We start from the raw sequence: 24,172 nt of genomic DNA, 5'->3' as shown, positions 1-24,172 counted from the left end.
GCTCCCCAAGGGGAGCCTGATTCGAGACTTGATCCCAGACCCCGGGATCATGCTCTGAGCCAAAGTCAGACACTCAACTGCTGAGCCACCCAGGCGTCCCCCATGTGGGGATATTAAGAGAAAGGAATGAGTTAAACATTTTGGAGACAAAAGTTTGGGCCTGTATGTTATCAAATTCAGCAAAAACAAAAAACACAAACCAAACCAACAAAAAAACAGGAACTCCAATTAAATTTGAACTTTGGAAAACCAATGAAAAATTTCTAGTATGTCTCATGCAATGCCTGGGTCATACCTGATGTCCTGTATTTGTATCTGGCCATCCTACCTGCGACCAATTATCCATGAATATAGTAGTGGGAAATGAGGAATGGGGTGGGAAAATGCCTAGGCATGAACAAAAGAGTTCAGACTGAATGAACAAGGCTTGGGTGACAAAGTTGAGATGTGTGCTTACCTGCATTGTAACTAGTCTGTCATCCACCATCACCTCCTTTGTCAGAAAGTCTGCTCCTATTGTAGCTTTGTACTGATTACTGAATTTCTTGTTCACATACTGGTTCATGAGTGATGTCTTACCAACTCTGAAATTGGAGAAAAACCACAAGTATAGGTCAAGTTAGAAGGGGCAGAAAAATGATTCTGATATTTGCAGCTCTGAAGATACTTGCCAGCTTAAAAGATAACAAGCAACTGTAATCACAACAGAGGATAGTGCCAGCAAACTGCTCAGTGTTACTCATTCGAGGTTTTATTTTCTCCTGGAACAAAAGTACGGGCTATAGATGTGGATCAGATGTTGAAAAGCTGCTCTTAAGTTTTGGTACAAGTAACTCAGATGGTAGAACTTAGTATTATTTTTTTCCTTCCAGAAAGATGTCAGCAAATACTCTCTTTCTAAAAGAAGCTACAGCAATAAGATCCTGCCACCATTCTAAAAATATCTCTGCTGTCCTGGGTGTCTCTCCATTTAGGGGCTGATATTCAGTCCAAGAAAGTAATAGCAGGAGAAAGTCACTGGCTATGAGCAGACATATATGCCAGTCAGCCACCTGCTACTTCAAAGATTAAAATCTGAAGTGAGGAAAGCATCAATATTCCCACCAAATCAGAATCTACCTCAGAGTAAGCTCCTCCAGGGAAGTTTTTCAGTAAGAAAACTCAGTAAGAGACAATGTGTGGATTTTTTTGGTGATGAGATTAGTTAGGGCAGGCTGAAGATAACATAAAAGTCTTCTTCCAAGTCAACAGGATCACCTTCCTTTCCCTCTAAGGAACATATTCATCTTCATAGGCAGAGGACCTGGAAGTAAGTTATGGCTTAAGGCAGTGTTCTCCAATCCAGGTCACCTGGGTCTGAATTTTCAGGGGAGAGGTCAGGAGGTCTCTAATCAAATAAAGGCCCGGTGATTTTTCCCATGCAAGTTTGGGCCTAAAACAGTACCTTTCATTCCTGACAGCACAGTGGTCACCAGGAAGGAGGGAGGAGGGAGACAGAGAGATATATGTATTTAAGTACTGCCAATGAGGCCCAACACAATGGTCTGGAAAAATGCTTACTTTTGAAAAGCTCCTCAGGGCAATCAGAAAAGCCAGACAGGGTAGAAAAATCACTGCCTTCTTAAAGGGCAGGGAACTTTCGTGTAAGGAGGCACACCTGGATTTATCATCATCATCATCATCATCATCATCATCATTTAAAAAAAATACATAGCTTCTAGTTGGTCTAAGGTTTCCAGGTCACATCAGATGCTGAGTCTGAAAAGCCTCCCACAGAATCGTTAACAGCTACTGAAGAGTTAGTCACTTAATTAGTGGCAGATCTAGGATCAGAACCCAGTTTTCCAGTCGCAGGTTCTTTCAGATACACCCCAAATCAGACCCAGTAGTGGGAAGATACTGCACAGCTGTATCCAGACTCCAAACCCACAACTGGTAGGCATGAGGTCAGTGGCAACAAATCTACACATGAACAGAACTCCCTTGTCTAATCAGCTCAGAAAAAAGAGATTCCAGTGAAACCGTTCTTGAGTTTAAATGGCTACTCCTTCCCCTAAATCATGCCAAAGACCAGGGAACCAAGGATTACAGGCTAAGAGATCATTAAAATTTCTGCTGTGCTTAAAAAAAAAAAATCTGCTGTGCTGGAAATGGCAAGAGACCTAGAACCCTACTGCCACTACTATTAGAGAAGTGGCAAATGTGAGCAGGGAGGGCATGGCTTCAAAGTCACATTTAATCCAAACCAATCTGTTACTTCAAACTTACCCAGAATCTCCCAGGATGATAACCTTCAGCAACACTTTCTTCCTAGAGGTCATCCTTCAAACTAAAAGGAGAAAGGAGAAAGTACTTGTGAGCGTGACAGAAATACCCAGGCAAACCTCATCCCTCTGTACAAGCATCAACACAGCCCCAGGAGCACTAAGCCTTCCCATTTAGCTATTTCCCTGCCACCCAGGGGGACCAGACAGAAAGCAGAATCAATCTTAGAACTTTGGACACAAGCTGGGCAAAATCATGAGAGGCAGGGTCATCCTGCCCCTTGGAGCAGTCTAAAAGGATGGATTCTCCCTCTCAGATGTTGCTGGATCACTGTGGATTAATGTTCAATTTAACAACTAGGCCCTGCTTCATTCAAGTCTCTGCTCACATAGCACTTCCTCAGAGACATGATCACTTTATCTAAAGTGGCACACCCTCTCCCCATCTGCTCTCTAACCCTTTACATTGCCTTACTTTTTTTCTTCAGAGCACTTACCACTACTTGACATCCAAATCTATTAATTTGTTTTCTCCCTTCTCCAACAACTTCCACCAAGACAGTTTTATTCCCCACTGCATCTCCAGTGCCAAGTAGAGAACAATTATCAAATATTGGGGTTGGGGGATCCCTGGGGGCACAGCGGTTTGGCGCCTGCCTTTGGCCCAGGGCACGATCCTGGAGACCCGGGATCGAATCCCACATCGGGCTCCCGGTGCATGGAGCCTGCTTCTCCCTCTGCCTGTGTCTCTGCCTCTCTCTCTCTATCATAAAAAAAAAAAAAAAAAAAAAAAAATTAAAAAAAAATTGGGGTTGGTGTGAGAACAATACTTGTTGACCTGCAGCTCTTGAGATCACCCTTTTCTAGAAAACCTTTCAGGGCAGCCCAGGTGGCTCAGTGGTTTAGGGCTGCCTTCAGCCCGGGGCCTGATCCTGGAGATGGGGGATCGAGTCCCACATTGGGCTCTCTGCATGGAGCTTGCTTCTCCCTCTGCCTGTGTTTCTGCCTCGCTCTCTGTGTGTGCCTCTCATGAATAAATAAAAAAAAATCAAAAAAAAAAAGAAAGAAGAAAAGAAAAGAAAAGAAAAGAAAAGAAAAGAAAAGAAAAGAAAAGAAAAGAAAAGAAAAGAACCTTTCAGGCAGCCTGGCTAGACAATATGTAAGATGCCTCATTTTTGCTTATCTCTATTCCAGAAATCTGCCCCTATTTACTTACTAAGGCAGGGTTCCTGTCTTAATTATCCCTTGGTCTCCTGAACCTGATTCTGAGTTTCAGAAAAGCAGGAGTCCTATATTCCGGACTCCAATGTTAGCAACTTACCTAAGACTGCTGGAGGATCACTCCTCAGACAGCTGGAATCCCCAGCAGAAGGCCTGCATTCTTCTCTATAATCAGGAATTCAAGACTGAATCGAGACTGATACCTACACCTGAGAAACCTTAGCTCTGGCCCATTATCCTCAGCAGACAGTGAAAATGCCAGGGCAGGAGACTACAAGGACCCAGGCAAGGGTCAACATCAACCTCCTGCCTTCAGTGGAGCTGGAGGAAATGTGTTTACATATAAAAAAGGCAGGTAAGGAAGTGGGTTCAGTAAAGCCTGTTGTTATTCTTCTTCAGTTTGGGGGAACAATGCTGTCAAAACTCCATTTCAGAAAAGCTACTTTTTAGTCTCATTTTTAACCACCTAGCTTCTAGAAGGCTGAGGCTGATCATACTGGCTATAGTGAGTGAGACTTAAGCATGCAAATACTGATCCTGGACCACTAGATTTTTACTCTGGCTATGCTACTCATTATTAGCTGTGATCTGAGGCAAGTCATGTAACCACTGTGTTGAGCTAGGGATATACAGGTAATGGCTATCAGGTCCTAAGGATGCTGTGAGGCCTGAGGGACTAAAATGCTCAGGACAGTCACTAGAATGTAGTAAGTGCTCAGTGAGTACTGGCTGCTATCATTTTAATGTGTGTCAAATACAGAGAGAATAAAAACAGAACATGGACTTCAGAAGGCATTGAGAGAACCAGTAAATCAAGAGTCCATGCAAGGCAATTAAGCTACGCTCCCTCATTTCCAGATGCCTCGCTGTCAACTGTTCTCTTTCAACAGGTGGGATTGCACCAAAGACCACAAACTGAAAGGAAATATTACAACTGACTACTGCCCCACAGGGAAGGATTAGATAATGAGCCCTATGCTCCTGAAGGTGGAGCTTTCCAAAAGCTTCTCAAACACTTTGGAAGTGGGAGCGAGACCAGAAGACAGACTACCAGGCACTTAAACCAGCCCCCACATCACACCCAAGGGTTATGCTGTGTCACTGCCCAAAGTCTCATTTCTCTGGTAGGTCTACTGAAGACACCAACTCTCTGCCCACCAGGATCAGTCTATAAAGTTCCCATTGGTGTGTCAGGGAGCAATATAGGATGAGCTGAGTTTGTTGTAAATTCCATTTCCTTTAGTCTTGCATCATACCTAGTTTTTTTTTCCCCCATCCACAGTGAGAGTTATACCCTCAAATCACCTGTTATCTAAGGAGCCCTACCAGCCCTACCTTCCTCCCCAGAGACTGCCTTGACCAACGTTAAAGAATCTCACCCCAAGTTCTGGTCCACATTTTGGGTTGGAGATCAGATTATGACAGGATAGTTTCAAACTTAAAGAAGGGCAACTTAAGGAAAAGGATGAAAAAAGATGAGAAGCTTTACAAAAAAATTCTTGAAGGATATTTAGGAAAGTCACTGATTTTGAGAACGTGAAAAGAGGTCTCCATTACTTGGTTTAGTAAACCTCACTGGTGTACCAAGTATTGCTTCGTATCTCTTTAATACTGTAAACAATATTTAACAAAATATTTTATAATTTATTATTATTTTTATTTAAAAAACAAACACAACTCACCTTGTCAGGCAGACTGACTCTCTAGGGCAGGAGAGTCCTAAGTTCTTTCCTCATCTGCAAATCTCAGTCATAAAGATCCCAGAAACACCTGACACAGCCCAAAAGGTTCTTAAGTGCTCACTAGAGCAGGCACATATGCCCAGCACACAATCTATATTCTGTTCCTTCTGTATTATTCTTTATCCTTGTTGCTAGTACTTGCTTCTGTTATAGTCTTAACGCCTCATATTTCTTTGAGTGAATTAAGTGTTTAAATAGCCGTTCCTGGGGTGCCTGGGTGGCTCAGTGACTGAGCGTTTGCCTTTGGCTCAGGGCATGATCCTGGGGTCCAGGGATGAGTCTGGCATCAGGCTCCGTGCAGGAAGCCTGCTTCTCCCTCTGCCTTGTGTCTCTGTCTCTCTCATGAATAAATAAAATATTAAAAATAAATAAATAGCCATTCCTGCCTTTTACTTAATATACCAAAAATCTGGGGAAAGTCATGCTATAAAGAATATCTTTGAACTTGTTTGTAGGATCATTTCCTTGGGACACAGGAACAGCCATGTGGTGGGGATGATGTTCTTAGACTCACAAGCATATCACAGGGCATACCTGGCACTTGTCAAGAAGGAGGACTGGGATAGGAACACAGCTGCTGGCTGTTCTTGTAGCAGTCTACACAGAAGAAGGCTCAGATACAGGGAGACAGTGTGGGTTCAACCCCTGACTTAATACCCACATTGCTGAGGAGCCAATCATCTCTTTTAATAGCTCCTTTGGCTCCTTGTGAGGGGCATATCCAGCACAAGAGCCACCGTGCTCTGGGAAGCCCAAGCATGGGGGTCTATTGGGTACTCACAGCCTCTCCCTGTCCAGATGCAATTACCAACCAGGAGACATTTTACTATAAGCCACAGTGCACAGCAACAGAAGTGATAGTCTGCCTTTATCAGGTTCCCTAGGAACAAAGTTAGCCACAGGCCAAATTTTCACACTGGCCAAAGGGTTTTGTTAAACTTAACTTACAGATTTTGTTCATGAATGGGGTTACTGAATCAAAAGTATAAACATTTTCATGACTTTAATTCGCTTTCCTAAAGGATTTTCCAAATTTATTTATTTATTTTAAAATTTTATTTATTCATGAGGGACACAGAGAGAGAGAGAGGCAGAGACACAGGCAGAGGGAGAAGCAGGCTCCCTGCAGGGAGCTGGATGTGGGACTCGATCCCGGGACCCTGGGATCACTTCCTGAGCCAAAGGCAGACAGTCAACCTCTGAGCCACCCAGGTGTCCCTCCAAATTTATACTATAACCGCTGTTGCAGTGATTAACAGCAGTATAGCACTTAAATAATGACAATCTTACTGAAACAAAGGAAATCTGAGTAACTGAAGAAATATTTCCAATAGGAAGCTTTAATGAGAGATGTAAATTCTCCCATACTGAAACAATCCCAAGGATTTTTATTCATAAAAATACACGAGTCCCTCTCAATCCTCCCCCAAAATAATAATGATAGGACAGCGGACTTGCCTTCATAGTCTTGGGAAAGTATGTTAGAAAAATAGAGTATTAAAAGTATGGGGCTGGAATAGGACTAAAAAGAAAAATAACCCAGAAATGAATAATTTGGGCAAATACGGCATTATAAAATTCAGTAGCAAAAGGATAAAAAAGAATTCACTAAGAGAAGGCAGCCAGAAAAATTCTGATGAGAATTAAGATCTCTACAATGCATGCTCCAAAACAGATTCCCAAAGGAGTAAAGATGTAAATGTAAAAGTTGAAAGGAATACACAGAACTTTAGCAGGTTCTTCCTGGGGGACAGAATTACAAATAGCTTAGTTTTCTTTATACTAGCTTATTGTGACCTTTGGAAGAACATGTTACCTTTAAACTGAAAAGGCCTCAATTTTGGAGGAAAATGTTAATATGCTGATTTTTCAAATACGTTTCCTCACTACAAAAATAGTCCTTATTCATCATGAAAGATGAATTACACATGAATGAGGATTTTCATCTTCACTTAGGGCCTATCGAAAATTCAAGGTTTGTTGCAAATGGCACTCAACAGTGGATGTGAAGAAACCAACATGTGGTTTCACCAGGACGTTGATGGCTTTAAACTGGCAAAGTTAAGAGCTATGTTTTTGTACTTACTGATCTCCAGGACCAAGAATGGGACACTTGTTTCTACAAAAGAGCTAAGAAAAAAACCATAACAAAACCTGAGTACTTTTCCTATAAGAAGCTGCCCAGGCTGCAATGGCTTTAAAATCTCCACTAGCAGTTTCTTCTTCTTCTTTTTTAAGACTTTATTTGGGAGGAGGAGCAGAGGGAGAGGGGCAAGCAGACTCCTCGCTGAGTGTAGAGCCTGACGTTGGGCTCACACAACCCTGAGATCATGACCTGGGCTGAAATAAAAAATCGGCCACTTGTGCAGCCCAGGTGGCTCAGTTAGCGCCTGCCTTCGGCCCAGGGCATGATCCTGGAGTCCAGGGATCGAGTGCCAGGTCAGGCTCCCTATAGGGAGCCTGCTTCTCCCTCTGCCTGTGTCTCTGTCTCTCTGTCCCTCTCTGTGTCTCTCACGAATAAATAAAATCTTAAAAAAAAAAAAAATCAGCCACTTAACAGAGCTACCCAGGTGCCCCTAGCAATTTCTTTTGTTACTGATTTCCATCAGCACCTTCATGGATTTCTGAGGACTGAAATTACTTTTTGAAATCCTACAAATTTAGGCAACAGGGCTGGCTCAGGTGGTAGAGCATGCACAACTACAAACTAGCAATTTTTAACTGGAAAACAGTTTCTAACGCAGAGACCACTGGAGACCACAGGAGAAACCAAGGAGGCAAAGAGGAAAAAAAGTTGTATGAGGTCCCTAACCCCTTTTAACATTTCTGATAACATCCATTAATCCATTTATATACGTTATCTTCTAAAGGTCAGGAAAATACTTTCCAAGGGTCTAGGCTGGGCAGGGTCAATGAGTCAGAAAGGGCTCAATCGAGAATGGTCAAGGGGAGGGCAGCAAGAACAAAGAATGGGTATGGGAAAAACAGAAGGAGCAGGGAAGCGGTAGAAGTTGGCGGTCATGGGGCCACTACAAAGTCTGGCCAATGCAATTTTGCATGGTGATCACAAACTCATGATGACTGTGCTCAAGTAGAGGTGAGACTTTAGGGAGTTGCAGTATCAAGGAGCTGAGCAAAGCGTTGCAAAGCCATCAACAGTGTAAAACACAGGGAATAAAAGTGAACCAGGTGTTGTATCATATCCAAGATCACACAGCAACTGAGTGGCAGAGCTGGAATTATCAGATATGTCAGCCCAGGCCCCAATACTCCACCATCATGCCACTCTGCAATACCAGCTCTCACTGCAAGAGGATTCTGGTTCACCAAAGCTGGAGAACAATCCTCATCAGGGCATTCTGAAAAGTTCCCACTGGCAACTGAGGCACACACACTGGGTCTGGAAACCACTGATCTGAGGCCCCATAATTGCTGTTCTGATTTACATGTGTGTCTGACACAGTGATGGCAGAAACGTTAGATGTCCAACAAGGCTGGGACAGTGAAACCAACTGGTTTTCTAGAGCCCATTAACAGTTTTATTTGCTTGGTGTTGCCAAGTTAGTTGCCTACCTCTAACAGCTAGCTAGATCCTAATCAGACAGTTGGCTTTTCTGCTACCCTCTCTTCCACCCCCCAATTAAAGTATTAATTATAGAAAATTCAAAGGCATATAAAAGAGTGAAGCAAAGACAAAAAGGACCAAGGACCCAAAATTCCAACTCCTTGAAACAATCAATACTGAAACAGCACGGTAGAAGTCTTTCTAGTTTTCCTTCAAATGGTTGAGACTATACTGGTGCATCCTGTTTTTACTATATTAAATATCCTCCGGTGTTATTAAGGTGGCATGATATTTCAGCATATTGATAATCCCATTATTAAGCATGCAGTTATTTTTAATTATGAGATGAACCTATGCATATAATCTGTCAGCATATCTCATCAGACACAAACATAAATGTGTTATCATTCAGCAAAGTAGTATGAATATTTTAAAAGCCCTTGAAATATACTGACAAATTATTTTCCAGAACAGCTTTTATTAACACCCACACCAGCAGTGAACTAGTATTTCCATTTTGCCATACCCCAGCTATCATTAGCACAAATCATTGTTAATCACATAGCTAGAAGAGAGAGTCAACTGGTTCCATCTGCAACTCCTAGATAAGCAGAGGTCAAACATTTCAACCAGGTATCTTTCAGTTGTCTGATGGTCTTTGTCTATTTTACCTACTATAAAGTGATTCACTGCATAGTCTAAATACAGTATTGAGAAGAAAGTATCATGGGGACACAGATTTTAGAAGTTGTAGGCTTTTTTTTTTCTTTTTAAGATTTTATTTATTTGACAGAGAGAATGAGTGAGCACAAGCAGAGCTGCAGGCAGAGGGAGAAGGAGAGGGAGAATTAAGCCCCAGTGCCGGGCTTGATCCCAGGACTCTGGGATCATGATCTGAGCAGAAGGCAGACACTTAACCAACTAAGCCACCAAACCACCTGGAGCTGTAGGCTTCTGAGCAGGTTCTAAAGTACCATTCTAAACTTTAACCAGAATGAAACCTCTCCAATCCATTTTCTTCCAAGACTCTGTGCTCTGTACCCTACTATTAAAGAAGACCAGCAGGGGCTCCTACGTGGCTCAGGGGAAACAGAGGAGGGAAGGGACTGGAAAGGAATTTGAAATCACAGAGTATGACTGTGCTGGTTGCCAACCTCAACAGTAATGTCTGCTGTATCCACAGGGTGAGATGGAGTGCACAGCCAAAAGAAGATGGGCATGAGCTATTAACAGGCTGAGCAATGGGTACATGGGGGTTCACACTACTTTTGCACATATTTGAAACTTTTCCATAATAAAAACTGTAGGGGCAGCCTCAGTGGCTCAGGGGTTTGGTGCCACCTTCAGCCCGGGATATGATTCTGGAGACCCGGGATCGAGTCCTGCGTCAGGCTCCCTGCATGGAGCCTGCTTCTCCCTCTGCCTGTGTCTCTACCTCCTCCTCTGTGTGTCTCTCATGAATAAATAAATAAATAAAATTCAATTTAAAAAACTGTAAATGCAATTCACATTTTTAACAAATTGGAATGTCTATAGGAAAATCAAGAATGTATACATTTATTTTCATTAATAAAAATACTGTGACAAACTTTTATGGCAATGTATCCCAGATTCTGGCTTGATAATCATCTCTGGTTATCTGTGATAATCAGCCTTTGGTTTGAGGGCAAGAAGACTGTTAGTTTTGTCATGATAGAAATCTTAGGTTAGAAACATCTAGTACATACCTTCTAAAAATGAAGCCTAAATAAAGAACTATGTTATGACTTTGATAAGTAACTTTTTTTAAAAAAGGGAGAGAGGAGAAAGAATTAGGGGGAAGGACAGAGGGAGAAGCAGACTCCCCCACTGAGCAGGAAGCCTGTCTCAGGGCTCAATCCCAGGACCCCTGAGATCGTGACCTGAGCTGAAGGCAGATGCTTAACCTAATGAGCCACGCAGGTGCCCCAGAAGTAACTTTTTTTTGGAGTAGGCTCCCGGCCCAACATGGAATTTGAGACCTGACCCTGAGATCAAGGCACATAACCTACTGACTGAACTAGCGAGGCACCCCAGAAGTTACTTGTTTTAAGATCAATTTGAGAGAAAAAGGGAGAAGCACAGTATGAATTTGGATTTCCACAACAGAGCAGCTTAAGATGGAAAGAGGGCAGCCTTGGTGGCCCAGCAGTTTAGCGTCACCTTCAGCCCAGGGTGTGATCCTGGAGAACCTGGGATCAAGTCCCATGTCGGGCTCCCTGCATGTAGCATGCTTCTCCCTCTGCCTATGTCTCTGCCCCTCTCTCTCTCTCTCTCTGTCATGAATAAATAAATCTTTTTTTTTTTAAAGGATGGAAAGAGAAGTTTGAACAAGAGCAGAATCTTTTTAAGTAAACTACCCCCAAATTCATGATCCCAAGATCAAGAGTCATATGCTCTACTGTCTGAGCCAGCTAGGCTCCCCAAGAGCAGAATTTTCAACCAATAATAACACCCAGCCAATCCCAATGTCAATGGCTAAAAGGCACTGGCACTGTAGAAGGGTTCTAGAGTAGCAGGAGAGAACCATAAAAGGTCATAAAGGTAAATAAAAACAATTCTCAGCAGCAGCTCTAAGCCAGGAGATGAAAGGAAATAAGTTATACTGGTTGTAGAAGGTAGGTGTGCTTGATGGGCATGGGAAGCACTGGTAACAAGTGAAGGAAGACTAGCTACGTGAAAGCCTACAATCAAACATTACTAAGTGCACCTCTTGAAAACTTACTGTGTGCTTGTCTCCAAGCTAAGCATCTTACCTGTATCATCTCATCTGGGTAAGCATAAAGATTAAGATAACTTAGTGTTACTTATGGGACAGTTAAAGGATGTTCAGTGTGTCCTTTGGGGATGGGAGTTGGAGCACGGCTACTTTAATAATCCAAGGGTTAGCAAATTCAGAAAATACCCTATTAAAAAATAAATAAATAAATTTTTTTTAAAAAAGAGGAAAAAGGACGGGGTGTAACAGATTGCCTGAGTTAAAAATAAAAATGTTCTCAAAATTCTAGGCCCAGAAGAAAGGCAAGAAAATAACATCTCAAATGATGTTTTGAAAGCTCCCAAATTAAAACTGAAGCCATAGTTAAAAACAGTAGCAGGAATCCCTTGGTGGCTCAGCGGTTTAGTGCCTGCCTTCGTCCCAGTGCGTGATCCTGGAGTCCCGGGGTCAAGTCCCTCATCGGGCTTCCTGCATGGAGCCTGCTTCCCCCTCTGCCTGTGTCTCAGCCTCTTTCTCTCTGTGTCTTTCATGAATAAATAAGTAAAATCTTAAAAAAAAAAAAAAAAAAAAAAAAAGTAGCAAAAATTCCTCCTATAAGGAAATGAGAAAGATGGAAAACTGGAGTTGTTTGGAAACCCAATGATCAGACAGTGCTAGTACCTGGTGCAGGTACACCAAAGTGAATGGGAGAAGAATGTAGGAGGCCACAGCCATATACTTCCAGAAGGGATACAAAGCTCCAGAGAGGAGGCGGCTCATCCTGGGCGGTGGCACAGGAGTGGAAAGATTGCCAATATGGGAAGGAAGAGGGAAGGACAAAAGCCCTTTCTGTGGAGTCAAGTCACAAGCTCAGGATAATGCTGGTGTTCTAGAAACTCATACAACAAGATTAGGTTGGAAAGAAGAATCTGGCAACTGGTTGGTACGAACTATCACTATCTCCAAATGTACAACAGGCATTCAGGCAGGTAAGCCACCTTTTTACTTTTAACTAGCCTTTGAATAAAGTCACTTGCCTGGTCTGGAGCACCTTTCTTACCCTTCAACTGGCTAAGCTCCAATGCCCTTCATTCAACACAAGTGTATCTCAGAATAATCCTAAAACCTTAAATCTAGGTCTCTACTCCAGGGCACCAGGGTTTGTCTGTAGCAAGTTTTTTCTTTCCCTTTCAGGTCAAATGCTGCCTTCAGAAGGAAGCCTCCTCTAGCCTCCTCTCCCCAGAACCCAAGACAAACTCAAGGCTTCCTTCCACTAGTTTCCATTACAACCACCCAGTACACAAATGGATGCTGTGGGCATGACTAAGCTGTCTTAGTCATATGTCTTAGGGCATACCCAGGGTGGAATGCCCTAAGAGGGAGCCCACACCTGGGACAAAGATGGCTGGGAGAAGTGGGCAGGGCCTGTGGAATTTCTTGCCATGCCGAACCAGTTTGTACTCTGGAAAGTTCAAGAGCCACTGATTTCTCTCTTTCTCTCTCTTTCTCCTATGAATAAATAAATAAAATCTTAAAAAAAAAAAAAAAAAGAGCCACTGATTTAACAGAGTCAAAGATCTGGTCAGGAACATGGATTCTGAAGTTCATATTTCAACTACTTTCATGTTACAGCTTAAGGGGACTTCCAAGTCTAGGAAAAAACATGAGCTCAGTTGAATTTTATCATATTCCCCTTTCTTCCTTTTTTTTTTTTTTAAATTTATTTATTTATTTATGATAGAGAGAGAGAGAAGCAGAGACACAGGCAGAGGGAGAAGCAGGCTCCATCCCAGGAGCCCGACGTGGGACTCGATCCCGGGTCTCCAGGATCGCGCCCTGGGCCAAAGGCAGGCGCTAAACCGCTGCACCACCCAGGGATCCCCCCCTCCCTTTCTTCCTAAATAGAGGGCCCGGAGTAATTTTGCAATCAAATCTTTTAAAAAATTTATTTTATTTTATTTATTTATTCATGAGACACACACAGAGAGAGGCAGAGAGACATGGGCAGAGGGAGAAGTAGGCTCCCTATGGGAGCCAGATACGGGACTTGATCCCAGGACCGCGGGATCACACCCTGAGCTAAAGGCAGATGCTCAACTAATGAGCCAGCCAGGCATCCCTATTTTTTATATAGATATACTATATTTAAAAAAGAAAAAAAGATATACTATAGTTGTATCTCAAATTTCACTGCTGAGGAATGTTTTTTGTGCTAGGATTTTATGACTTCAGTTTAGATGCCTGTGCTAAAATGGGAATGTCAACATTCACTGGACACACAGGGCAGTTCAAAGAACAGTAATAGATGGCTGGCCTTGCCTTCTAGAGGTGTGCTGTTTGATGGCAAGAAGACATAATCATTCCACAGGGCAGTATAAATACAGGAGTTTAAGGGAAAGAACACTACCAGCAGAAATACTGGAACAGTTTAAAAAGCAAGGCTGAAGAGCTGTACACACAATGTGTAAGGAGGAATGTCCAACGTGTCAAAACTAATTGGTCAGGATGTTTTACTTGTTTTCTATCCCTTACAAGCTTCAGAGAAGTTCCCAGGAAGTCTAGTGGGAAATGTTAAAGGACTGAAAAGAGAAAGAGCAAGACCGTGAAGGGTCAGGTCTGAGGAGCAGCTGGACCAGAAGGATGAAAAACAGCTGTCTGAGGTCAAGACAGCGGGGATGCCCACAGGACCTGAGAGTATGAATTCACATACTAGAGAGTGGGCACACAAAAGCCCAGCCTGCCATGGGCCCTCCAGACGACCATGGGAGGCAGGTATCAAGTCTAATCTTAAAATATTTCTCCAGATTATGCATCATTTCCACCCCTATATTCCCTCTATCTCAAGTGCGCTTGCCACTCCTCCCCCAGGGTCCTACCCTCTTCATGTACCAGGAGCTTGCTCCTCTGGGAGGGGGTAACGGCTAGGTAATGTGGAGAACCTGTCTTCCTGCACACCACTCCCCAAACTCCAGAGCATCTGGGTCTCAGAGCCCCCTTCATCATACTGAATCGGGCCTTCCTGCATAACTGCCTCCCACGCAAACGGGGACAAAGGCAAGTTCTCCTTGAAGGCAGTCTCTCCTCCATCCCTGAATCCCCAATTCCAACAGTGTGCACCCCACAGAGGGCTTGGTAAACAACTACTGCTTGGACAGGGCACATGTCCTGTACAGTCGTTACTAACCACAGGTGGCTATTTAAATGAAACTAAATGAGGTCAAATATAGTTCCTCAGCCACACTAGCCACATTTTAGGCACTTGACACCCACCTGTGGCTGGCATCTAGCATACTGAACAGTGCAGATATAGAACATTTCCATTATCACAGAAAGTGTTATTGTATAGGGCTGGTCTAAATTCCAGAGCATTTCACTAGGATGTGTACAGTCCTCAAACATCTCAAATCTCAATTTACGGCTATTCCTTGTTTCATTATTGATTATCTTGTCTTTCACTCTTGACAACACAATAAAAATACTAGTTCTTTTTACCACAACACACCAATCCCACCTCTCCAAAAAATAAGATCTGTTAAAAAACAAGACAAGAGGCATATAACGAAGTCACTTATCCTAAGCCCAGCATCACCAAATTGAGACGTAATTACAGTTCTGGGCTCTTCCAGAATGGAATCTTAAACCAGTCAGTCAGGAATTACCTGGTCAACACCAGTGAGGTAATCTGCCTGAAGACCCCTCTGTCTCCCATAGAAAAGTGACCTTCTCACAAAATCCACTTATTACTAGTTACTTATTTAATAACTTATTATTAGTTATTACTAATATATAACTTCCCTGTCCCACTCCCTTCTGCCAATAAAAGTCTTTTCATTTTGTACAGCTCTTTGGAGTTCCCTTCGCTGCTAAATGGGATGCTGCCTGGTTCATGACTTCTTTTTTTTTTTTTTTTTTTTTTGGTTCATGACTTCTTGAATAAAACCAGTAAAATCTTTAGTTTACTCAGTTGAATTTTCTTTTTAATAGGTCAAAGGAGGGTGCGCTTGGGTGGCTCAGTTGTTGGGTGTCTGCCTTTGGCTCGGGTTGTGATCCAGGAGTTCCAGGATTGGTTCATCAGGCTCCCAGGGGGAGCCTGCCTCTCCCTTTCTGCCTCTCATGAATAAATAAATAAAAACATTAAAAAAATAGATCAAAGGAATAAAAAACTGTAGCTATATAGCATTTCTCTCTCTCTGATATTAGAAGGAGGGAGGAGGCAAGTTACCTCTAGGGAAATACAAGTTAGAGCAGCAAACTCTTACCCAATGTTTAAGGTTCTACAGGGTTCTAAACCCTTGATTCTTTCTTCAAGTCAGATACTAGGAATGCAGGAATACTGCAAGTCTGACAACTTGTCTGAAGGGCTGAAGTGGCTGTAATTCTCAAAACAGATGCTCAAAGTAGTAAATGCTTCTAAGTACACCGGCTTGCTTGCTTGCTTGAAGTTTTTTTAAAGATTTTATCTATTTATTCATCACACACACACACACACACGCAGAGGGAGAAGTAGACTCCTCAAGAGGAGCCCAATGTGGGACTTGATCCCAGAATCATGCCTTAAGCTGAAGGGAGATGCTCAACCACTGAGCCGCCCACATGTCCCTAAGTACACCAGCTTTAAAATAAAGATCTTACTTCATATCATGTCTCCAAAATACATGAACAGATTAGATTAAGCCTAATATGCAATCACTGGGGCTTAAAATCAGAAAGCCTCACCACCAAAACCATTTTTAAACAAGTACTTAATATATGAAACAAAAGAAAGTAGAGAAAACATTATAGATTCTCATATTCTGTAAGTAAACTTGAATTTAAAAGCAGCATGGGATGTCTCCAGTGGGAAACTATGCATTACTTAGACTCTAAATCTAGAGCACTTTCTTTTGGGTTGACTCTAGCTTTCCATTGCCTGTAACCCAACTGTAAATTGTAGAGAACCTCTGTTTGTGGATATGCAAATGAATTCTAGCTGGAGAATTCTCTTTTCCCCTCTGGATGAGCAGGTTTTATGTTCATTTGCATGTTCCTTTCACTTTACTGACCTACAATTATATCTGTTCTTTGTATTCTTTGGTTGTAACATTTCCCCCCTGCTTTATTCAATCAATGTGTTAAACAAAATTTTTGACATGTGTTCATTTCATATTTAAATGACGGTCATGATCTTACCTTTTCTTGAAAAGGATCATAGATTTAACAGCTAACATTTCTTTTTTGGTTTGTTTATTTATTTATTTATTTATTATTTTAGACCTAGAGAGAGAGAGAGACAGAGACACAGGAGGGAGAAGCAGGCTCCATGCCAGGAGCCCAACGCAGGACTTGATCCCAGGACTCCAGGATAGCGCCCTGGGCCAAAGGCAGGCGCTAAACCGCAGGGCCACCCAGGGATCCCCTACAGCTAACATTTCTAACAAAGCTTTAAGTGTGTTTGTTTTATCTTCAGAGGCAAAAAGCAATACTCTTAAGGAAAGAATGTGAGGAGTGTTGGGATTCCTTAATAATCCACAGCTGGTCATACAAAGGTTGGTCGGAATGCTATGGCTTAGGGGGTGTTCTCAATACTATTCCCGAAAAGCAGATCTGATCCTTATCCAGATGCAAGACAAACTGGGATAACAGACCAACCAAGCAAGGCTCTGGTTCAAATCAGGGCTTTGAAACCTACTAGTTGTGCAAGTTGGGGTAAATAATCTGCCCTTCTTGGGCCTTTTATAGTGAATTCCTAAATCTGTAAAAAGTTGTAGTTTTATCGTTTTGTGCTCCTTGAAGAATGAGAATGAAGATGTAAAAGAACCAGAGACACCAATGTCTGATACATTATCATTAAGGGGTGGTGGTGGGACCCCTGGCTGGCTCAGTTGGTTAAGCATCTGCCTTTGGCTCAGGTTATGAAGTCAAGGTCCTGGGATCGAGCACCACATCTGGCTCCCTGCTCAGTGCGGAGCCTGCTTTTCCCTCTCTCTGCCTCCTCTCTCCTGCTGCTCATGCTCATGTTGTCTATCTCTCAAAAAAATAAATGAATATGATCTTTAAAAAAAAAGTGGTGGTAGCTCATTACTATTAAGATCAGTATCAGGTGGCACAGCGCTTTGGTGCCTGCTTTTGGCCCAGGGCGCGATCCTGGAGACCCGGGATCGAATCCCACGTCGGGCTCCCGGTGCGTGGAGCCTGCCTCTCTCTCTCTCTCTCTCTGTGACTATCATAAATAAATAAAAATTAAAAAAAAAAAGAAGAACAATTAAAAAAAAAAAAGATCAGTATCTCCCCACCTCTTGAATTCTTGGAGCTACTAATGCTTAGTGGTAAAATGGAGTGAGTCCCTAATAAACGCAATACAATATTCTCCAATTCAGTTTGCTACGGGATTGTCCTTCAACCAATGTAACTATAGAACATACTTTAGTCTTCACTCTTCTTGCTGAGATGATCCCCATGACTGAGAACATTTTCCAATTACAGAACTTAAAATTAAAACATATCCTTTCTTGGGGCACCTGGGTAGCTTGGTCGGTTAAACATCTAACAGGTGATTTCAGCTCAGCTGATGGTCTCAGGGTCATGGGATGGAGTCCAACATCAGGCTCCGCCCTCAGCAGGGAGTCCGCTTGAGATTCCCTCTCCCTCTGCCCCTCCCTGCCTCCAGTGCAAATGTGCATGCTCTTTCTCTCAATAAATAAATCTTTTTTTTAAAAGATTTTATTTATTTATTCATGAGACAGAGAAAGAAAGAGAGAGAGGCAGAGACATAGGCAGAGGGAGAAGCAGGCTCCCTGCAGGGAGTCCAATGTGGAACTTGATCCTGGTCTCCAGGATCACACCCTGAGCCAAAGGCAGAGGCCCAACCACTGAGCCACCCAGGCGTCCCAGAATAAAAAATACATCCTTTCTTAACACTTAATGAAAAGAAAAACAGCAGCAAGAGTCCAATCAAGAAATGAACATCTACACGGGACGCCTGGGTGGCTCAGTGGTTGAGCGTCTGCCTTTGGCTCAGGTCATGATCCCAGGGTCCTGGGATAGAGCCCCACATTGGGCTCCTCGCAGGAAGCTTGCTTCTCTCTCTGCCTCTGTGTGTCTCTCATGAGTAAATAAATAAAATCTTAAAAAAAAAAGAAAAAAGAAATGAACATCTACAATAAGCAAACATAGCCCTCAGGGATATCAATATGCCTCAGTCAAGATATCTATGTCAGAAGGGATCCCTGGGTGGCGCAGCGGTTTGGCGCCTGCCTTTGGCCCAGGGCGCGATCCTGGAGACCCGGGATCGAATCCCACATTGGGATCCCTGCATGGAGCCTGCTTCTCCCTCTGCCTATGTCTCTGCCTCTCTCTCTCTCTGTGTGTGACTATCATGAATAAATAAATAAAATCTTTAAAAAAAAGATATCTATGTCAGAGTACAATCTACAACGATGAAGCCTAAACATACTAATGGGCCAATAAATTTAGGTCTCCTTAGGAATTTAGGAGGTAAGAGAGGAAATATGGCTAGAAAGAAAAGGAAGAAAAACTCAAAGACCTGAAAACTGGGAACATCTAGGTGACAGGAGCAAGAACACAAGAGAGGCTTAGGAAAAGAGTATGTAGTAGCCACTGATCAAAAGCTTCCTCATCTCAAGCATAATAGGATTCCTTCTCTAGCAAAGCAAGGTATGGAGTGGGAAGACAATAAGGAAAGGGCAATCCTCATACCTTCAGTTTTAACAGGCTCTGTAACTACAACTTTTATAAAAGGAGTCTAACCATACTCAGAGATGGAAGACTCCAGAGGAGACTTGGATTTTTTCGAAAGAGAAAGGGGATGTGCCTCCCAAATTTTATTTTTCTTAAGGTAACACTGATTTTTTTTCTTTAGGCATCCATTTGACAGGAGGAAGAGCCAGTTCAGAGAACACGGGAGACAGATGGGGATGAGGAACCCTGTATCATTTTAGAGTTGGCTAAGTACAGGCATTCTCACATAACTGACAGGTGACTGAGCAACTGACTACTTTGATAACTGGCTTATTTATTAACCCGACAATTTCTGACTCTCCAGTGTATCCAGTGAGGGACATAGACGACAAATGTAAATGCCCCCTGGGTACCTGAGACCCTACCTCAGTTTAAAATCTAGTCCTGGGACTCCTGGGTGGCTCAGCAGATGGGCATCTGCCTTCAGCTTGGGTCGTGATACTAGGGTCCTTGGATCGAGTCCCACATCCGGCTCCTCATGGAGAGCCTGCTTCTCTCTCTGCCTCTGTCTCATGAATAAATAAATAATATCTTTCAAAAAAACCCAATAAAATACAATAAAACCTAGTCCTATTTCAAGACTGTCGGAAATTTGAGGTAGGCAGATTTCCTAGACATCACAACAAAAGCACAATGTACAGAAGGATTGACAAACTGGACTTTATTTTTTTTTAATTTTTATTTATTTATGATAGTCACACAGAGAGAGAGAGAGAGGCAGAGACACAGGCAGAGGGAGAAGCAGGCTCCATGCACCGGGAGCCCGACGTGGGATTCAATCCCGGGTCTCCAGGATCGCGCCCTGGGCCAAAGGCAGGCGCCAAACCGCTGTGCCACCCAGGGATCCCGACAAACTGGACTTTATAAGGGTTAAGAACTTCTGCTCTTCAAAAGACACTGTTAATACAATGGAAAGACAAAGATGGAATACATATGTGCAAACCATGTATCTAACAGACTTAGAACTCTAAAACTCAGTACAAAAACAACTCAATAAAATAAGCAAAAGATTAACCAGATACTTCATCAAAGATGAGTAAGCATGTGAAAAGATGAGCCACATTATTACTCATTAAGGAAATGCAAAAACCATGAGATAAAACTACCCACCTGGGCAGCCCAAGTGGCTCAGCAGTTTAGTGCAGCCTTCAGCCCAGGGTGTGGTCCTGGAGACCCAGGATCAAGTCCCATGTCAGGCTCTGTGCATGGAGCCTGCTTCTCCCTCTGCCTGTGTCTGTTCCTGTGTCTCTTATGAATAAATAAAATCTTTAAAAACAAACAAACAAAAAAAAGCTGCCCACCTGTTTGAATGCCTAGAAATTTTAAATGACATACTGAGTGTTGGTGAAGATATGGAACAATTGGAGGATATGGAACAGTACTGCTAGTGGGAATGTAAGACACAGAAAAACCATTTTAAAAATTAAACATACATTTTGGGGTGATGAAAATATAAAATATGTTCCCAGAATGACAGAGTTGTGTTGGTTGCACAATCTTGTGAATAAACTAAAATAGCACTAAAACAAACCTTGAAAGGGTGAGACTTAACAATTCCCCTAAGTAGCTGCCCAAGAGAAATGAAAGCATATATCCAGACTTGTACACAAATGTTCATAGCAGGTTTGTGTGTGTTTTTTTTTAAGATTTATTTATTTATTCGGGGGGGGGGGGGGAGGCAGAGAAGCAGGCTCCCTGGGATCACGCGCTGAGACAAAGGCAGACGCTCAACTGCTGAGCCACTCAGGCGTCCCACAGCAGGTTTATTTGTAATAGCCAAAAACTGGAAGCAAATGGCCATCAATCAGAGAATAGAGAACTGTGACACATCTATATAATAGAATACCATTTGGTTTCAAAAAGGTATGAACTACTTGATACATTTAACATGGATGAATCTCAAAATAACAACGTTGAAAGAAGTCAAACACCTCTCCCTCAAAAGTATATCTACAGTATGTGCATATACATAAAGTACATACACAGATTCCATTTAAATGAAATGGAAAGAAAATGCAAACTAGAAAGCAAGTCAGTCAGTGATTGCCTGGGGATGGATAAGGAAGGGGCAGTAGACAGGAGGGAGGATTTGTAAAGGGGCATTAGGAGACTTTTGGGATAATGCATTTGTTCATCATCTTGATTGTGGTGACAGTTTCACAGACATATGCATATGTCAAAACTCAACATATATAAACACGTCCAGTTTACTATATGGCAATTACACCTCAATTAAGCTGTTCTATAAAAAAGAGAAGGTAATCAGAGGCCATCTGCAGATATTTGAGGAGATGACCTGGAAGAACTGGTGACCTTGCAATGCTTCACTTTCTACTTCATTCAGGGCATCAAACCTGGATTCCAGTTTATGCTTTTATCTGCCGCACACACATTTGTCATGTGTTCTGTGAGCACCTAGAGTAGCATCACATACAAAACATTCCATCCACCCAAATCTGTCCAAGGGGAACATTCTCTCCTGTTCTCAAACATAAAACTATTTCCTATGCTCCTCTACCCTAACCATTACATCTGACCTAGTCCTACCCATAACTAATCTTCCCTAAACTTTTCAAAAACTTGCACAGCCCCAGTGAGAATCCTCGTTATTTCCTGCTTCTTTATTTCTTCAGCCCCAGAGTTGCCCTGCTCTGCTCTATATACATGGTGTTAGCAATCACAGAGCACCTTCGGCTTACTTTTCCAGCCCTCCCAGGGCTTGGCCCCAGCTCCCTTTTGGTCTATTTGCTTACCACATTCAACTCCCCCCTCCATTGTAACCTGCCTCTTCACACTTTGCCAGCCTCAGCTCCCACAAGGAGCATCCCTGTTGTACTGTGACCCAAACCCAGCAACTCCTGATTAGACTAAAAGTAAACAACTGATTGAAGAGAAAGCCAACCATAGTAGGGGCTGAGCCACGCAGATTCTCAATGGAATCTGAATCCCAGCATGCAATCTGGTTAAATAGTGCCAAGTACTGGGCACAAAAAGTCCAGCAACAGATGGTGTCAGGCAAGCCAGCCCCAGGTGTAAGTCAAAAGACAAGAAGAACCCACGTCATACCCACTAGGATGACTATAATTGAAAGGACAGACCATAACAAGTGCTGATGAGCACGTGGAAAAACTAGACCTCCATACACTGCTGGGGCAAAGGTGAATGGGTGCAGTCACTCTGCAAAAGTCTGGCAGTCCCTCAGAAAGTTCATCATAGAGTCACCCTATGACCCAGCAATTTCATTCCTAGAGTTGAACCCAAGAGAAATGAAACATACATCCACACAAAAACCTGCTCACAAATGTTGACAGCATCATTATCCACGATAGCCAAAAAAGAGAAAACCACCTGTGTACCAACATCTGGTGTTGAACACAGAAAAAGCTGAGTAAGCAAAATCATCTGGACCCTTAGGGAACCTAAAGAAATAAAAAAAGGAGAGATGAGAATCCATGAGACATTCCACAGAGAGGACTACCTTTCCCCCTCCCATTAAGCTGGGCTGGAAATGAATTCCCTAAGATTCTCTCCACTGTCCTCCTGGCAATTCTTGCAAGCCTGTCCACGTGAGTCATGAGTAATGTGGAGGCAGTCTAGACTGCACACACTGTTCCCATCCTCAGAAAGAAACAGTTCCCTTAGCCACAACTTTCTTACTTTGCCAAACTCAGTCCCTTTCCAGTGCCCTAGACTTTTCTACTGCTGATTCTGCCAGTGATGCTGCTTTTAACTCCAATGGCCTTCCTGCCCCTTTTCAAGGGTACCACCAACCCTCCCTAATCCACCTCGAAAAACACAATTAAATAACGCCTCCTAAACAGAACACATCTAAAAAAATAAAAAATAAAAATAAATAAACTGAACACATCTCTTCAGTTGGCCTCTCTACCTACATAGGCAAATTAACATTATAACATTAACATGATAACATTAACATTGAATACAGATAATCAAACATGGTAGCCTTAGAATATAATAAATGTTTGCCAAATTGCATTACTCTGGATGACAGAACCTGAACTATCTGTTTAACAAATAATTTTGAGGGATGTCTGGGTGCCTCAGTCAGTTGGGTGTCTGATTCTTGATTTCGGCTCAGTCATGATCTCAGTTTGAGTTCAAGCCCCGAGTTGGGCATGGAGCCTACTAAAAAAAAAAAAAAAAAAAAAAAAAAGGAACATATAAAGAATAACTGAAATAAAAAAAAAATCATCTTGCAACCCTTAATGAAAACAAAAGGTTAAGGTCAATATCATCAATGATGCTAATTCCACAGGTGAAGGGGGGATGGGGAACTAAAGCTGTACATGTATGTCACCAAAATAGCACCTCACAGATCATTTCCTAATCACAGAGGTTGGGAAAGAAGAGCAGTACATATTTGTGACCATTTTAATATAGTGATTAATCTTCACTAAAAAAAAAAAAAAACTAATCTTCACTAACAGTGGGACAATCAGACATTATGAAATATTCTCATCAAAAACATATAACCTGGGACACCTGGGTGGCTTAGGGGTTGAGCATCTGCCTTTGGCTCAGCACGTGCTCCTGGAGTCCCGGGATCGAGTCCCACATCAGGCTCCACGCAGGGAGCCTGCTTCTCCCTCTGCCTGTGTCTCTGCCCCCACCCCTCCCTGTGTCACTCATGAATAAATAAATAAAATCTTAAAAAAAATTTTTTTTTAACTTAAATTCACCCAAACTTTTAGATCTAACTTTCAGTGCACAAGAAATATCAGGGCTAGAGGAACATTCAATATCAAAGGATATACCCAGAATGTGGAACATTCTGTTAAAGCAACTGGCTTGATGTTTTCAAGTTAAAGGTAATGGCATAAGTGGGGGGGAGGGGACCACATTCTAGATGAAAAGACTTGAGCATTTAGGGGTAAAGTGTCATGAAAATATCTAATTTGCTTTGTAT

The 24,172-nt window shown here is 42.5% G+C and overlaps 1 protein-coding gene across 2 annotated transcripts in view; it reads right to left on the bottom strand.

Moving 5' to 3' along the window:
- The window catches only part of RAB7A (RAB7A, member RAS oncogene family), a 71,810-nt gene that overhangs the window by 18,703 nt on the left and 28,935 nt on the right, over positions 1–24,172 (bottom strand). For both annotated transcript variants that reach the window (XM_072784923.1, XM_072784924.1), the window contains 2 exons: positions 2,269–2,329; positions 458–584 (listed from right to left, as the gene is read on the bottom strand). In XM_072784923.1, coding sequence (XP_072641024.1) covers positions 458–584; positions 2,269–2,321 — 180 coding nt within the window. In that variant the 5' untranslated portion in view covers positions 2,322–2,329. The remainder of the gene's footprint in view (positions 1–457; positions 585–2,268; positions 2,330–24,172) is intronic.

Source organism: Canis lupus, chromosome 19 (assembly GCF_048164855.1).
Source record: "Canis lupus baileyi chromosome 19, mCanLup2.hap1, whole genome shotgun sequence".
Lineage (NCBI taxonomy): Eukaryota > Metazoa > Chordata > Mammalia > Carnivora > Canidae > Canis > Canis lupus.
This window is presented reverse-complemented; position numbering and strand designations above follow the sequence as displayed.